The sequence below is a fragment of the Desmodus rotundus genome, chromosome 5 (assembly GCF_022682495.2).
Source record: "Desmodus rotundus isolate HL8 chromosome 5, HLdesRot8A.1, whole genome shotgun sequence".
NCBI classification, from domain to species: Eukaryota; Metazoa; Chordata; class Mammalia; order Chiroptera; family Phyllostomidae; genus Desmodus; species Desmodus rotundus.
Window position 1 is genome coordinate 59,555,968 of NC_071391.1, and position 16,996 is coordinate 59,572,963.

The 16,996-nt window shown below is 38.2% G+C and overlaps 1 protein-coding gene across 2 annotated transcripts in view; it reads right to left on the minus strand.

The window, feature by feature from the left end:
• GRM5 (glutamate metabotropic receptor 5) overlaps positions 1 to 16,996 on the minus strand; it is a 440,621-nt gene that overhangs the window by 55,530 nt on the left and 368,095 nt on the right. For both annotated transcript variants that reach the window (XM_024572722.2, XM_053925460.1), the window contains exon 7: positions 14,592 to 14,718. In XM_024572722.2, the coding sequence (XP_024428490.2) occupies positions 14,592 to 14,718 (127 nt within the window). The remainder of the gene's footprint in view (positions 1 to 14,591; positions 14,719 to 16,996) is intronic.

Sequence of the window (16,996 nt, forward strand, 5' to 3'; positions counted from 1 at the left end):
GTATATGAGAGAGAGAGAGACAGTAAGAGAGAGAGGGAGAGAGAGAGAGAGGTTGTATTGCTAGGGTCTGTCCTCCCTGCTTGACTGAGTAAGCACCCTGATATTAAGCACCCTGATATGAAGGACTGTGTCTCTTTTGCTCACAAATGGATCCCCAGTACTAAGCACAGTGTCTCATTTATACAGTTAGCATAGCAATTACAAACTGATATATTTGCTATGTAACCAAAGTATATAATTCTCATCTGGTATATGGATCAAATAATTCGCAGCAAAATTTTTTGTTTACTTATGATAAGTCCCCAATTACGGAAATGTTATGTATGAGGGGGACTGCCAAAAAAACTGGAATTATCTTCTGGAAGGCAGTCTCCTTGTAGTATAGGCCTTCCCCACTAAGTGGGTGTTTTAGAAACCCATCTGTATCAGTGTACCAGCTGGCATTGTTGTGAGAGGCTGCGTGTGGCTTTAGTGAATTTTTTTGATGATTCTTTCAACCTGTTTGCCCATTTCAGGATGGTTGATTAATGAACACACCTGCCCACACCGTGCTGAGTGTTCAGCAGTTTATGACTAAAAACCACATGACCCCAGTGCCCCACCCTCCCTATTCATCTGATCTTGCCCTGAGAGACTTTTTTTGTTTGTTTCCCTGGGTGAAAAAAGTCCTCAAAGGGAAATGTTTTGCTGATGTGGAAGAGGTGAAACAAAAAATGGCATTAAAATCAACAAGCTTGAAAACTATTCTGAGCAGTGGAAAAAACATCTTGATAGGTGTGTTGCATTAAATGGAAAGTACTTTGAAGGTGACTGAAGTTGAAACATGTAAGAATACATACACAATTTTTTTATAAATAAATTGCATTTTTAGGGGGGTTCTTCCTCATACTGTTACAGACAGCAGACCAAATTCTGTGTACTGCATCTAAATTTTAGTCAAGATTCTAGTAACCAAGAGAGGGCAAAACTAAATGAGCACTTTAAAGGCTCACTGCCTAGTAGTACGACATGTTTCATGTTAGAAATACTCCTGGTGTTGATTAAGTATTGTTAAGTGCTTTATGATTGGCTGATTGATCTAATTCTGAGTAATTCACCGAATCTGGGAAATATGGGTAGAAGAAGGAGGAAGGCAGTAAACTAGTAATTTTTAACAAGTGCCATCTAATTTAAAGTGCAGATGAGCTGTTCCTAAGAAAACTGTGAATTGCAACAATTTTTACCTTGGGCCAGAAAAAAAGCACCCCGAGTCCTCTGAGGGAAGAAATATTGTAGACTTGATTTTTACCATTACATTAGTGTGAAGACATACCCTGATCACTCCCTCAAATAAAAATTTAGTCTCTATCCAAATGCTAGTTAAGATTTATCGCAAACGGCCTCAGTTGGAAGCTGCTTTGGTCCTGTTCACGCCAGCATTTTAAAGGAGCAGTACACCAACATTTACGCCTACGTGTCAGGTGCTGTCCTAGATGTCTTAGGTAATCTTTCCAATAGACAGCCGGAGTAGGAATCATTCCTCTATGGAAAGAGGGACAATATGAGGTTCAATGCGCTAACCTGTTGGGGCTGAGATTAAAACCCTGTGGGATTTTTGCTTGCCTGCTTGCGTGATTGATTGATGCTATATCAGAGGAGGCAAATTAATCAAGTGTCCCTCTGCAGGGGGTCCCGAGGCTACTAAAGAAAAGAGAATCAAGAGTAATTAACAATGGCTGCCATGGGCAAGGCAGGGCTAGTGGTAATATAAGTATTTGATATTTGTTTTTCTGACATAAATCCATGCTCCTGCCTGAAAAATCATATTAGTTCAAACTCTTCAGCAAGGTTGTCATCCTAGCCTATATGTCTTGAGGGTTTCTAGTTAGAGGCTCTGATTGGAAAATTGTTGGTTTGTGTTTCTGAAGTTTTCTAGTGCAGACATTTTTCTGAATGGGCACCGAAAACCCACAGCACAAGCGAACAAGGATGGACAATGGGGCATCCCTCACAGTGCTCCAGGGGGGCGCGCAGCCCTCTGTGTATCATTGGACCCAGCCCTTCCTGTCTTATTATATAGTTTTGGTTTAGATTCCCTAAACAACATTTAGAGAGTTGAGTCGACTCAAGCTACATTTTTATTGTAGTTTTATTTTTGTTCTTTGTTATTGGTTACATTTTATAGTGGAATTTGAAATTGTATTTAAAGATTCATTTTGTAATTAAGGCCTGAAGAATGATTTGATCATACTGCAGAGCGCTAAGGGGAAGATTATCCCAGATGCACATTTGTAGGGATCAACGTTGACAAATATGACTTCCCGTCCTACTGTAGACGGAATGGAAAAACACAGCATACGGATCTAGATAAGAAAATGTGCTGACTAGATATTGAAAATTGTTCACCCAGCCCAACTAGAGCATTATACTCACTTCTTAGTTCAATGCCCATTACTGAGCATTGACACTTTTCAAGCCACTGGGCCTGCACCACTGTAGTACAAAGGCAATTGTTTGCTCCTTTAAAAGAGGGTGTGGGTCAAATGCTCAGGCTCTGTGATTCACTCTGCCAGGCACTGTGCTAAGCACTATACACTTACTGCCTTCTTTAATGCCCACAGCATCCTATGAGGGAGGCCCCACTATTTCATTCCTTTTTAGTTATGGGAACTGAGGTAGGGTTGGGACTGAAGAGCATTTTGAGTGAAAGGAACCATGCAAGGAGAAGTACAGACATGGAATGGGGAGAATTGTAAAGGAAACAGCCGAAATTCAGGATTCAGATGTGCAGAGGAATAATATCTTTACAGCATAGTAGTAATTTAGTTTCATAAGAGAATCACAACATCTCCAGAAGTACTGCTGACAGTTCAGATGGGAAATCAGTTGAAACTGTAGGAGGGAAGAGAATAATACCTTCCTGCCTACATCTCAAGGATTAGTGTGAGGACCATATAAAGTAACATGTGACTGGAACACAGGCTTAATAATTGTGAAGTGATAAAAAGAGGAAAAAGAGAAGTACATGCATAAAACAGTAGTGACTCAACATCTGCTAAAGTGCCTCCGTGTTTTATTAGGTCGTACTATGCTCTTCTGGGGAAAGGCCAGGCCTATTTCATGTTTTTAGCCTGCTTATATATACACAGCCCCAAGTAAATGGTATTACATTACCTTAAATTGTTTGTAAGTACAAGGTGGAGCATATGGTCTCTGAATTTTTCACTTGACTTAATGGCACTTTTAAGAGGTAGCAAAATGGGAGACACTTACCTGGTTCCTATTACTCATATAATGTACTGATGCTTTATGAGCATCTTCCAAGTGGGTTAGAGGCTGTAGTGGTAAGCATGGTGTTACAGTGTTTTATGGTCTTGGGGGGAAATGTGATAATTTATTTTGGGTGAGCTATATTTTTCAAAACCTGAAATCAATGAAACTACATTATTTTCTCCAGTCTGGTTATATCAGAGTGGTTTTTGACCATGATGACATTATTTTTACCATACCACAAATTTATCACTGTGAAAAAGAGCACAATGTACATTTTTTATTGCTCAGTTTCTAGCAAGACAAAAACTGGTTTATGTTCTCTTTGAGGACCTGTTTTGAAAAGTTCCATTGAGAGAGGGCCTTTTAGCAATTGTTTTTTCCTGCAGCAAATTGTATTACATTTATAAATATACGACCATCTTTCTGACTCATGTGATGGGATAAACAAATTTATAAGTTAGTGAGAATTGAGAAATTGGAAGAGTAAGATGGCATTTTACAAATTTTCAATGCATGAGCCCTGGCATTTCATTAAAAAAAAAATCATTGTTCTTTTCAGCACAACCTGAAACAACTCATTGTTTTTAAAGCACAAGTGCACAATTTTTTTTCACAGGATTTTAGAGATCCTTTTAGAAAGAATCCAGTGATTCACGGTCATTTCCATATTAGCTGCGGCATTGTATCAAGGGAAAGCAAGAGTTTTCAGAACAACTTTTACAGCGAGGCTTGAACCTTACTTCTGCTACTCAGTGTGTGAATACAGCACAGATATTTTACATTCTCATCCTCAGGGGGGGTTTGTTTGTTTGTTTGTTTTTGTTTTTTGTAGAACGCAGGTAAGGATTAGTAGCTGGCAGAAAACTAAGTTTCTATGACAATGAATGATAGGCACTCAATACATGGGGATTTGTTTTCTTCCATTCTGTAATTTATTTCTTCAGCAAATATTTATTGAGTATTGAGTGTGTTTCAGGACTTATTTATTTCCAAGTGAACAAAACATACCAATAAACAAACAAACAAACCCTACCCTTTAGCTTATATTCCAACTGGGGAGACTGCCAATATATAATCAACAAAAATAATACATAAACAATATAGTAGGATAAAAGGTTATATACCAAATGGAGAAAATAAGAGGTAGAACAGGGTAAGGGGACAGTTTGTAACATTAAACAAGTTGGTCTGGGTAGACATTTCAGCTAGGACTGGCAGGAGACAAGGAGAAAGCCCTATGGCATCTGCGGTGGGGCATTCGAGGCAGAGAACAGCTGGGGCAATGGCCCCAGGGTGAGAGACTTCCAGGTATTTTAAAGAAGAACAAAAGAACCTATGTGATGGGGTAGGAGGGAGATGAAGTGACGGGGAAAGTAGTCCAGAGATATAACAAGGGGCCAGATAATAATTTGTAAGGACTTTGACTTTGAATAACATTGGAAATCATTGTAGGTTCTTAGACAATGGAGTAGCATGGTCTGGCTTGCTTTTTAAAAGGGTTTCTCTGCCTGGGGTCTTAAGAGGTGGCTGCAGATAGGCAGGAGGGTAGGATCAAGAAGACTAGTTAGGAGGTTATGTCAGCAGTAAAGGTGATTAATGTTGGTTACTAACTAGGACTAGGGATCTTACAGTGGAGGTAATGGTAAAATTCTGTATTTAAAGGAAGAGTCACTGGAGTTTTTTTACTAACTGACTGAAGGATATGAGTCAAAAGATGATTCCAAAGGCATTGGCCTGAACTAATGAAAGAATGGATTTGCCATTGGGTGAAATATAGAATCCTAAACACAGAGCAGCCTTGGGTATAAACAAGGTAAAGACCTGGAATTCTGCTTTGGAAATGTAGGATTTGAGCTATCTCCTTGACATTTTCACAAATATGTCAGGTAGGTAGTTGAATATTCAAGCCTGGAGATTAGATGAAGAGTCTAGGCTATACATTTAAATTCAGAAATTTTCAGTGTATGGATAATATTTAATAATATGAGACTGGGTAAGATCTCCAATGAAGCAAAAGTAGATAGAAAAGAAGATCAGTACTGACCCCTGGAACACTGCAAAACTCTATCCTTAGTTTTACTTCAAATACTACCCAACAAATAGTTGACGATGAATGTGGAAGTGCTGACAGTAGTAGTAGATGCTAGATCCCTTCTGGGAAGATTAAGATTCTTTTCCCTTGTATGTAAGAAAAACATCAAAAGTGGGTCATGAAGTCATAAATGAAACCAGAAGCTTTTTTTAAAAAATCAGGGCAAGTGATTAAAAAAGCGGCAGACGACTTTTAGTATTGTTACGGCTCATGACTATCTTTCCAGAGCTGCCAGTTTGCCAGTAACCTTGGGTAATCCATTCATTTAGAATCAGAAGACCTAAAAAGATAATTCAAGTTAAGGGAGATATTTATGATAGTAAGTTTAGTTCAACAAATACAAATTTTTCACCCAGTCTATGCAATTCACTGGGCTAGACAGTCATTGACTTAGAGGATCCTACTTTTAAATGTACAAGACATTCGATAGAGAGAGGTTGGAACATTTTCCAGATTTTATCATTCACTTATTCTTAAGTCAATCCATTTATCTCTGTTTATTTCTCATCACTACATTTTTTAGAAACTTTTTTTTTGAACACTAGAGAGTAACAGCTAATATAATTGGATTGTTAAGGGGTACTAACTTATGAATGCTATTTAATCTCCCCTCAAAATCTGTAAGTTCATTACTACTATTATCTCCATTTAATGGAGGAGGAAGTTGAAGCTCAAGAAGGAAATTTATTTGCATAAAGTCACACCAATGTGTCACTGATGGAATGTGGATTCCAACATGGATATGTCTGACTCCAAAGCCTTTTGATTTAAATCACTGTGCTGTTGGAAGGTAATAAAGATGAATTATTAGAGATAATTTATTTGCATAAATCCACCTTCCTTTGATTGTATTGGTGAATACTTATGTAGCAAAATTAACAAGGAAAATCTGAGAAGTGCTTGGGGATCTGGAAATTATATCATTAGACAAAACGGTCACTCTTTTTTTAACAGCTGGTCACCACTATGATGTTTATTCTTTAGAAAAGGGTGGTTCTCATAGTATAGACTTTGATAGAAAAATGAATGTGAAATAGTTATTCTCTTGCCTCTGAATAGCTTTGTGATATTGGGAAAAAACACACATTTTCTTAGATAGGACATGTTTTATCAACCTTAGGGTCTTTCCTTCCTGCTTGAAAATTTCTCCCCCTTTTACCTGCTTAACTTCTCACTTCCACACGCATTGGTTCTGTCTCCTCCCAGAAGGGACCACTAAACACTCAAGAGCTGGTTAATATTCTCTCCTCTGTGTTCCTACAGTGACCGATTCTTACTGTCTTCCTAGCTCTTTCTTTTTTCCCTCCTTCATTCCCTTCCTCCATTTGTTCATTTGTTTCTTCATTCTTTCCCTCACTCCCCCCTCTCTTTTGTTCTTTCATTAGACAAACATTAAACCAGTTTTTACTATATTCCAGGCATATTTAATGTAGTTACTTGCAAATGTAGAAGACATTCGATAGAGGGAGGTTGGAACTTTTTCAGGATTTCATTATTCATTCATTCTTAAATCAATCCATTTATCTCTATGTTCATTTCTCATCACTATATATTTTTAAAACTTTTCTTGACACTGGAGAGATAACAGTCAATGCAATTGAACTGCTTATTTGTATGTGTGTCTGTCCAGGCTCTGGGGTACTCGAGGGTAGGAACTCTGGCTGCATGGACACGCTGTGGCCAGTTCGCAGTGCTGTGTCTGTGCTTGGTTGGAACCGTTTGCTAAGGAGTGCTTCTGTTCTTTGTGCCACCATTGCACTTGGCATATGACTCAACTATTGTACGTGTCATGTTATGCTCTTAGTGCAATAATTTATTTAAGTCGGCCTCTTCCCCTAAAAATCTTTGGTTCCATGTAAATGGAAACTAAGATAGACCCCTTTTATATTTCTATCACTAGAACCTAGCACAGTGTTGAAAACAGTGTTGAAAACTTGCTTAGTTAACTTTTGCCGAATGAATAAATGATAGGATAACCAGCTATGTGGCATGTTCCTATTCAGATTATTACCTGACCTAGAAACCAATAACAGATTATCATTCTGAAAGCCTGTTCTATTTTTAATATCAACAGGAACTATTTATTACAATTATTTTAACAGAAATAAACACATTTCTTATCTAAACTCTGTTAAGGATTCAGAAACACATGATACTTAATAAATGGCAAGGATTTTTTACCCCTTTTCTTGTCCAGATTGAATTGTAATAATCAAACCAAAAGCTCATTTCACGCACATTTGAAATGAAAAATATCAGAGCAACCTGGTGATAAGTAACATATGACTGCTTGAAAGCTGATTTTTTTTCTCTTTCTATAATTTCCTGAAATGATGGGGCTTCAAAATGTGATTGTGAAGAAAAGCAGGTAGCATAAAGTGGTGGAATCATAGCACCCGGGCTTGATTTTTCACTAGTGTTGTGAACTTGAGCAACATACAGAATCGTCCGCAGTCTTAATTAATTCAGCTGTAAAATAACAATATTTACTTCATAAGATTCAAAAGGATAGTGCTTAAGATAGTTTTAATTTATGTAATGAAAAAAGCTATCCTCCCATGTTTTTATTTAGTGTACTCCTTAAAAGTTTAAAAAATTAATCCCAGGATAAGTGGGACAACCCAGGAACACAAAAGAAGCAACCAATTGGAAGAAGAGAGTAACTCGAAAGCTGGAGTTATAAAGAGTGTCAATGGTTATACCTCCTCGGAGCTCATCTTCCACCCCCTCCTAGGTTCCCGCCAACTCCCTTTTTGTTCATTCTCTTTTTTCCTCTTAAGGTAAGACACAAAGGTTCCTACCGCCAAGAGAAACTTTGGGAGGGAACCAAAGAAACTTCTTAGAGCATGTTCCTATTGACATTAAAAGGTCGATATGCAGTTTCTCCCATTTTACAGCTTTGCACATAAAATAAGATACATTTCTTTATGAGTGAAAAAGCAATAAATCACTCTAATTTCCTCAGGAAGTTTTCCATCAAGTTATTTTTTTGAAAGCCACATTGTTTTTGCTTTTTTCTTTTTACTTGGGTTTGTTGGAAGGTGGCCAGACTTGGCAAACCCACCCGGGAGTGTTTCCATGCCTTTGGCTTTGGCCGGGGGAGCTAAAGATCTGCTACTTACACCCTATCCTAAATTCTTTGAGAGAAAACAAGTGAAAGATTCTTTCTAGGACAATTTTTTGCCTGTTTCTGGCGAGGAATGGTGCTCAACAAAAGTTACCTCCCCAGCAACTTTCAGGGAGTCATCTGAGTGCCTAGCTTACATCGTTGCCTTCCACTCTCATCCCTCCTTCCTCTCTCAAACCAGACCACGTTTCAGTTAACTTTTTCTCCCAGGGAAACAATTCTGTCCTCCTATTGATTTCGTTTCCTAATAAGGTCTTTCCATTGCTCTTTATTCCCACTGCATCATCATATACCAAACCACCGAGTCACATTGTGATTTGCAAAATTTCCTTACTGTCATTTTCTCTTATTCTCCTTTTGAAATCCCAGATTTAGCCTTTATTTTTAAATTTTATCTTTTAGCATGCAAAATTTAGCTCACGTAGTATGAATATTTTAAATATAAAATTTTAAACCTGCAGGGAGGTATGGAACAAAAAATAGATTTAACAAATGTTGATATTTTGTCATTTTCACATGGCACACACACGCAGCTTACAGATGTAATCGGAACCACTTTGGTAACTCACATCCGACTCCCTTCTCGCTTTCTAGATGAAGCCACTATCTGAAATCAGTATCCTCCCTGTTCATTTTTTAAACAATATTCACTCTTCACATTGTGACTACGTAATAATATTTATACAGTCAGTAGTCTATCTTGATTACACTTCCTTTCTTATTTGATTTTTGGATATTCTAGAGATGATAATTAACTCATTTAAAACTATTCTCTCCATTAGAATGTAAATATCATGGGGGCAGATAATTTTATGGTTTGGTCATAGAAATATTTTCAACACTTGGCTCTATATTTGTTGAATGAACTACTACATGACTGAATGAATAACAAATGGTTTCAGTTTCCATTAGGAAGAACCTTAAAATGTTTATCATGGTTTCCAAAGCCCTCGAAGAGTCGGCCTTTGCCTAGCTTGCTTATACCACTCTCAGTTCCTCATTCTACGTCCAAAACACTCTTCTTTCACTTTAGTTTGCTCAGCTCCCATCTTTACTTTAATGCTTGTACGTATGCAATTCACTGAAGAGGCAACTTAAACCTTATTTAAGTGTTTCCACTGACACAGTTTCCTACACCATTCTGCTTTCTTTGCTGTTCACACTCAGTATCTTATTATTATTTATTGGTATTTAGGATGATGATCTCTTTGAGGGCACAGGTCCTGTTTTCTACCCACGGCTGGTGTAAGTATCTGATGATTGTTAGGGGAAGAATAACTACTTACTGTCCTCAGTAAACAGAAGTCGAATTAGGGATGTCGTCTGTGTTCTTCCCTCACCCTCCATTTATAACCTTTCTTTCTTTTCTTTTTAGTTTTCATGCTAGATTCTCCTTCTTTTCCTAATTCCTGGTCCCTGGCTCCTGCTAGTTTAGGATAGCTATTAAGAATATGGCTAGCTTAACATTTATTTTAAGGACTCTTTTATAAAAACACATTTTCACAATGTAATTCATATTATATGCATGTATGTTTACACATATATGTATGTATGTGTATGAAAAAGTAACCCACACTCCCACCACTCGTAAACATCTTTTCTGACCAGTAGGTAATCTTCATTTCGGACATCTTTCTCTGAATACATACATATATACAAGTCCATAGATAAATACAGGGTCTGGCACAAATAACACCCCTTTTTTATTCCAAAATCTTTTATTCAAAATCATAAGCATGAAATTCTGTAACATAACAATATTATGCTCAAGCACACCATATAACATTTTATGTGAAATGTGCAAATTAAAACTATAAATTATTACACCCATATTGTTACCCTGCCAACTACCCCCAAGCAGGCCTTACTTCTGCCAGACCCTGTATATAGATGTTAATGCCTGTTGATCGCCATTCCTAGTTGTTTTTCTAAATAATGATTCAATTTTAAGCGGGCTCAGATCTCTTAATTGTGCTACCAATCTTACAGAGTTCTGCTGGCATTAATTGAATTAACATTGGTAAGATGCTTTAAGCAGTTCTGGTACACAGGAAGCATTGTGTACGAGCGAGCTGCTACTACCACAGCGAGGGCACTGACCAAAGGTGGCCTGCACTGTCATGTGGCAGGGTGCAGCGGGGCGACATGAGCCAAGTGGTAGAGGACAGGCTCACACTGCTCCCTGAAGCTAGCCTCAAGCATCTCGTGGCAGGGTTTGGAATAACTGCAGCCATCAGAGCAGTCTTCTGGCCAGCAGCGCCAAGTGATCTGTGTTTGCATCAGAGACAGTGAGACAGGGTTGCAAACGGCTAGAGGCTCTTAGGAAAAGTGCTGTAGATCTCAATTAAAGGCTAAACTTCACATAATATCAATGTAACTAGAGGAATCATTTCATTCTTCTGATTATAAACCTCCACTGGCTGCACACTATCTATAGGACGAAGTCCAAACTTTTTAGTTACAGGCTCACTTCACAGGGCGGCCCCGATGCCTACTTTCGTCTTCACTTGAGCTCTCCCCATCATTCTACTGCAGGCTGACACACGTTGCCTGAGAGCCTGCTCTGTGTCACGGAGTAAGTGCACTCCAGGTAGAAAAGAAATACATGCACGGGCATGGAAGAATCAAATAGCACTGTGTGCGGGTGAGAATTATAAGCAGCCCTTTATACTCGAATGTAAAATGAGCATTATCAAAAGGGGGTGATTGAAACTGGCAAGATCATAGGAAAGGGTGGGAGAGAGGGAATTTTGTCTGTCATGTGAAAAACTTGGAATACATCCTATAGAGATATGAAAACACTGGTAAGTGTTGAGCAATGAAGTAAAAGGGATAAATCTGTATTTTAGGTCTGTTATCCAGTAGCAAGGTGAATAGTAGACTTAGAGGAATGTGGTATAAGTTTGGGAGTAGGGCAAATGATTGCAGTAGTCAAATGTGAGATGATGAGAACACAGTCAAGGGAAGAGTTGTTCAGATGGAGAGGAAAGGAAGCGGTAAGAATGTTTAGCAATTCAAGCAGCCAGCCTTGATAAATGACTAGATACGGGTGGTCAGGAATAGAGAACAGCCACTTGTTTTGGGTGGGGCCAGTTTGGAGAATGATGGTGCCATTCACAGCCTTGGTGCTGTTCCCGCTTTCCAATAGGATCTACACTTTTTTATTAAGCGAGCTTCAAGATCGAGCCTCAAGAGTAAACCGTCCCAAATTCTCCAGAGTTAGGAAGGCCCTCCTCCACTTTCCTGTTATACTTTGTTCCTTCTTCATCTACAGCACTTAGTACCCTGTTGTTCCCTGTTTTTCTGCTTTTCTCCCACTAGATCAGTGCTCTTCATCCCATGTGTGGCAAGGGGCACACCGGTGTGCCACAGGAATTTTTAAAATAGGCAATTCTGACTAGTTAGTCAGGGGCACTTATCTCTTTTCCCTTAGATTGTCAGAAGAAATGACAACAGCCAACACAATAGCCATTCAATGGGAATGAATCAAAATCGTAACTATTTTTTTTTGTCAGATCGGTGTGCCACAGAATTTTAGCGATGAGTTCGTGTGCCACGAGATAAAAAAGGTTGAACATTGCTGTTCTAGTTTGTACATTTCTTGGAAACTTCAACTATATTTTATATTTCCAGTTCCTATTACATTTTCTGGCACAAACTAGAAGGTCTTAATTGTTAAATTAATTAATTCACACTTGAAAATCTCAAAGGCATCTCAAAGTGATCTTGTCTGGAACAAGACTATTTATTTTTATGAAAAAATGCATTTATTTCCCCAGCTTTCAAGTCAGATTATTTGGTAGCCTTACTTAATATTCACTCCAGCCACCCCGCAGTAACCACCCAGCTCATCTCCCTGCTCCCAGTTTTCATCTCTTTCCACAGTATTCTCCCTCACAGAAATGAGAATATTTTAAAGATATACCTACAATCAATTTTTTCTCCTAGTGCCCTGCCCACAATGGTTTGTCATTGTGTTTAATAATAAACACTCAGACCCTGCCCGTGTTCTCCAAGGCTCTATGGGGTCTAGCCCCTGACACCTCTCTTGTCTGTTCTGACACCATTTTCCCATTTGCTTCCCCGTCTGCAGGCCCTGTGTGCTGCTCCTCTAGCCAGAAAGGCCCGTCTCACGATTCTTGGCTACGTATTTCTATTTACCACTTAGGTTTCATCTAATTTTCACTCCTTCTGAGAGATCTTTTATGACCGCACATTTAAATTATGTCTTTCCTAATATTTTTATTTAAAAATATTGGTTTTTCACTTCATATTACTGAACATGTAATTTGTCTCTACGCGTGTGTGGGTCTGTGTGTGTGACAGAGAGCACGCGAGAGAAGGAGAGAAGGCAGGGGGGTTAATGTTTCTCTCCTGATAAGATGATAAAGTATAAGAACCACATCTGGTTTTTAACCTCAGTTTCTCTACCACCTGTTTTTATAATGCAAATAAGAATAATAAGTATTTTTCTGTTCAATGACTACATAAGCAGACCATGTTCATTGTCAGCAGCACGGTTTTACAAAGTATAAAACAAAATATATTACATCTATATATTCATTTTCAAGGTGCTTAGCCATGCAGATAGCTGAGTCTGCAGGATAGTTGCTCAATTAATGATAATCCATGTTGAAATTAGGAATTTGAGTAAAAGAGAAATAGCAAAAAGGTAAAGATCACAATACCGCTCCTCACCCCACTCCCACAGAAACCAATCATGCTTGTTTTTCTTGCTGACATTTTACTGAGAGTGTGTGAGTGGGCTATAGTTCATCTATTCACCTGCATTTATTGAAGGCTTTGTGTTCGCCACTGACTCGGCTTGGGGGATACCAGAATGTATAAGAAGATCAGAAAGCTCATTGCTTAATGGTAAAAATAGGATTCAAGTGCTAACACAAGGCTCTTGGGTGTTTTATTAAATCAGAGGTTTTTATTTTTTAAGAGAAGGAAAGTTTTCTGCATAAATGCCAATCATTGAAAACAAAGCTTTAATGTGAACTTGTCTCAAAAGGCCCAAGATCACATGAGTTTTAGAAAAAGTCTTTCAAAATGAGCTAATACAACTACCATGAATAGTTTCTTGTCCTGTGAGGGATGGAGCTAACACTGATGATGTTATGATTTTCAAGCCGTAAGCTATGCCTAATCTGCATTAATTTAAAAACTGCTACATGACCTGACATAACACATGGTGGGCCCTCTTCCTGGATTGTTTTTCTCTATTTTCTTTGAAAATTTAGTCTCATAGAACCCCTCTTCATACTCCTCTTTCACAAATCTGACTTTTTATTAATTTTTATCTTTTTAAAATTTTTATCTTTTCGCCTTCCTCATTAACTTGTTTAAGATAGAGGCTATATCTTTATTTCAGTGGTAGGCAACCAGGCATGTAACACACACTGAATAAATTAGAGGGAAACAGGAAAGCTACATATTCTGTTTCTGTATTGTAAAAATTAGAAATAGCTATGAAATATAATGTTGAGAACAAAATGACACATTCCTCAACATTTTTACAGAAAATAAACCCAAATCAAAACAACACAAAACAAACACCTACCCCCCCAAAAAATGAAAACTAAACAAAACAAAAAACCAAGCAGAGACTGGTCTTGCCTTGTGCTGACGTTATTTGAAAGCTCAGTAGTTGGAGGTTCCTGGTGTAAACGAGAAGCACTCCGAGAAACAAAGAGTTTTAGACCAACAACCACCCAAGTCTGTGTAACGTTTTTGCTCCTGGATACGTCATAACATATTTTAGTCTCTTCCTGGTCAGCAGCTCTCTCTCACTACCTCGGATGACAGTGACTGGGGCCCCGCGCAGGAACTTCTGAGAATATCCTGAGGGCGGAGTGAAAATGCCCAGTAGAAAACTCGGGGCTTCTGAGTTAGTTTGGTGGTGAGGGTGGGGATATCAGCCAATCTCTCGGTAAGATCTATAGATGTGCCTGATGACCCAGTGGTTGGGAAGGAAACCCTGTGTTACATAAACCAAGACGACCAAGATGAGAAATACTTGGAGATGTGACCCCCTCCTCCCATGCCTGTGTCTTTTTCAGGTTGTTTTTTTTTTTTTTGAGAGATGTATCTGTGCTGATGCCGTGATACATGTACCTGTAAGGTCATCGTTGGGCCAGGACCCCAGCTGGCATGCCTTGCAAGTGTACTCATCGAAGACATACTCGTTCTCTTTACAGGGTGTGCAGGTCCAGCAGCAGCTGACTTCCCCCTTCCGGATCACCTACGGCAAGTATTCAAAACTACCATTATTTTTTGCCTGTATAAAAACCCAGCAATCTTTTATTTAAATGCACTGCTTCACAAAGCAGAAAGGACTTTCGAATGTTACTTTCAGCTTATTTCAAATGTTACCAGATAGGTAGTATAAGTATTAATATTCTCATGATATAATTAAAGAAACAGGCTAAGTAACCACTTCAATGCCATAAAATTGGTTGGTGATAGGTCAAGAAATAAATTAAATGTAAGTCTTTGGAAAATCAACTTTAGATACCAGTATTTAATTAAGTGCCTATGTTTGTGCTCATATATATACACATACATCCATATATGCTTGTATGTAACTTAATTTTCCTGAGCTATGCCTCTCTTTCCCTCAAATTAAGAACTTGTGCTCTCTTGGATTCACCTTGGCATGTGTCCACTAGCTGAAAATTGTTAGCAAAAAATGTGTATTTGCTAAAGTTAAACAATCCGTCCATATTGATCAAAAATAACTAGGAATTTGTATTGAATGAAGAGGCAGACTTTGAAAATTTTTTTGGAGGTCCTCTTTTGGTCTCTGTTTCTATTAAAAATATAGTTTAATATAATTCAGCCCATTCCTTCTTATTCTAATAAATTTGACTTGCTTGGGATGAAAGTGGATATGGGTAAGGTCATTAAGACATTGTATACCTCTTCCTCTATTTGATTTTTTAGGTGATAGAAAAGAATTGAAATAATTTAACAATTGCAAGAGTCCCAGATGTCATTCTTTAGAAAAGGATGTCTTCTTCCCTCACCCTTATACTCTACTCCTTGTCTTAGACGCCGAGTCTATTAAGGACATTTGCCAATAACGATGTCTAGATGTCTATAGCCAAATACAATTGTGAGGTAGCACCTCTTATTTTGTACCATCCCTCGTGCTGGCTCTTGACACTGCAATGACATAGGTAGGGAATCGTGACAAAAAGGGCCTAAACTGTCCTTTCTTTAAAACAACAAGAGAAGTGAGGCAGAATTGCTCACTCGATCTGTTTAATCAAGCTGAAGTATTCTTCCTAGTAATATTGGCTGTTTACTGGCAATTTAGTGAATGCCATATGCTGTTATCTCATTAAAACATTTGAACAACCCTTTATAACAAAACTGGTTTCATTTTATTCTTTTTTGTTTTGTTTTACGGAGAAAATGGAGGTGTCATGAGCTCACATAACGCATGTGGGTAAACGAGGAATCAAACAGTGGCTGTTGGACTTCAGGGTCATGTCCATCAACACTGAGCCTGATCGGTCTACATAAAGACTGAGTTCATGATATTGTGAAAGATGTAGAGGAAAGAGCACTGGCCTGGGATTTAAAAGGCACCATGGATCTAGTATCACTTGTACCCACTAGGTAGTTGAGCATCCTCCATCTGACCCTGTTTCTTCAAACCAAGGCCATTGCTTTTTAAATATACCTACCTTTATAATGTTTCCTGAGGATTACTTTTTAGTGCTGTAAAATATAGTAGCTAAAATGAAATTCCTCTTAACTTTTTCAGAGACGAATTAATGGACAGCCTGGTCACATTCAAAGCTTTCTGATATATAAAATTTTATAAATGGGACTATTCCACCGATAAGCAAACTATGACAAAAACCTATCTAGATGGATAGTGTGTCATTTTTGCACAGGTCTCCGTTTAGTAAATAGAGCACAGTGACGTATTCACTAAAATACAGTCAAGAATCTTGCTTCAATAAAGGAACATAACAATTAAAAACATATCACAGTAATTTGTCAACTGTACAACAGTAAAAATGTTAACTGTTCTGTTTAAAAAGATGTTATTTATTTATTTTTAGAGAGAGGGAAGGGAGGGAGAAAGAGAGAGAGAGAAGCATCAATGTATGGTTGTCTCTAGTGCACCCCCTACTGGGGACCTGGCCTGCAACCCAGGCATATGCCTTGACTGGGAATCGAACCATCAACGCTTTGGTTCGCAGGCCCGTGCTCAATCCATTGAGCTACACCAGTCAGGGCAAAATGTTAACTGTTTTATTATTAGTATGCATATAAATATTCACAAGGAGACATTAATTTCATTTTGGGGGTAATTTCAACCACACTGGTAAAACTATAGTTACTAGTAATGCAACCAGATACATTTCAAATACTGCAGGACTCTTTTTCTTCACAGGGCTGAGCAAACAAGAGCAGTTGCATTTTTCCTTCTAGAATATGCTGACTTCCTGTGGTTCAGTTCATACTGGTTTGTGAATTTCACTTTCTTTTTACCAAAATAAGTT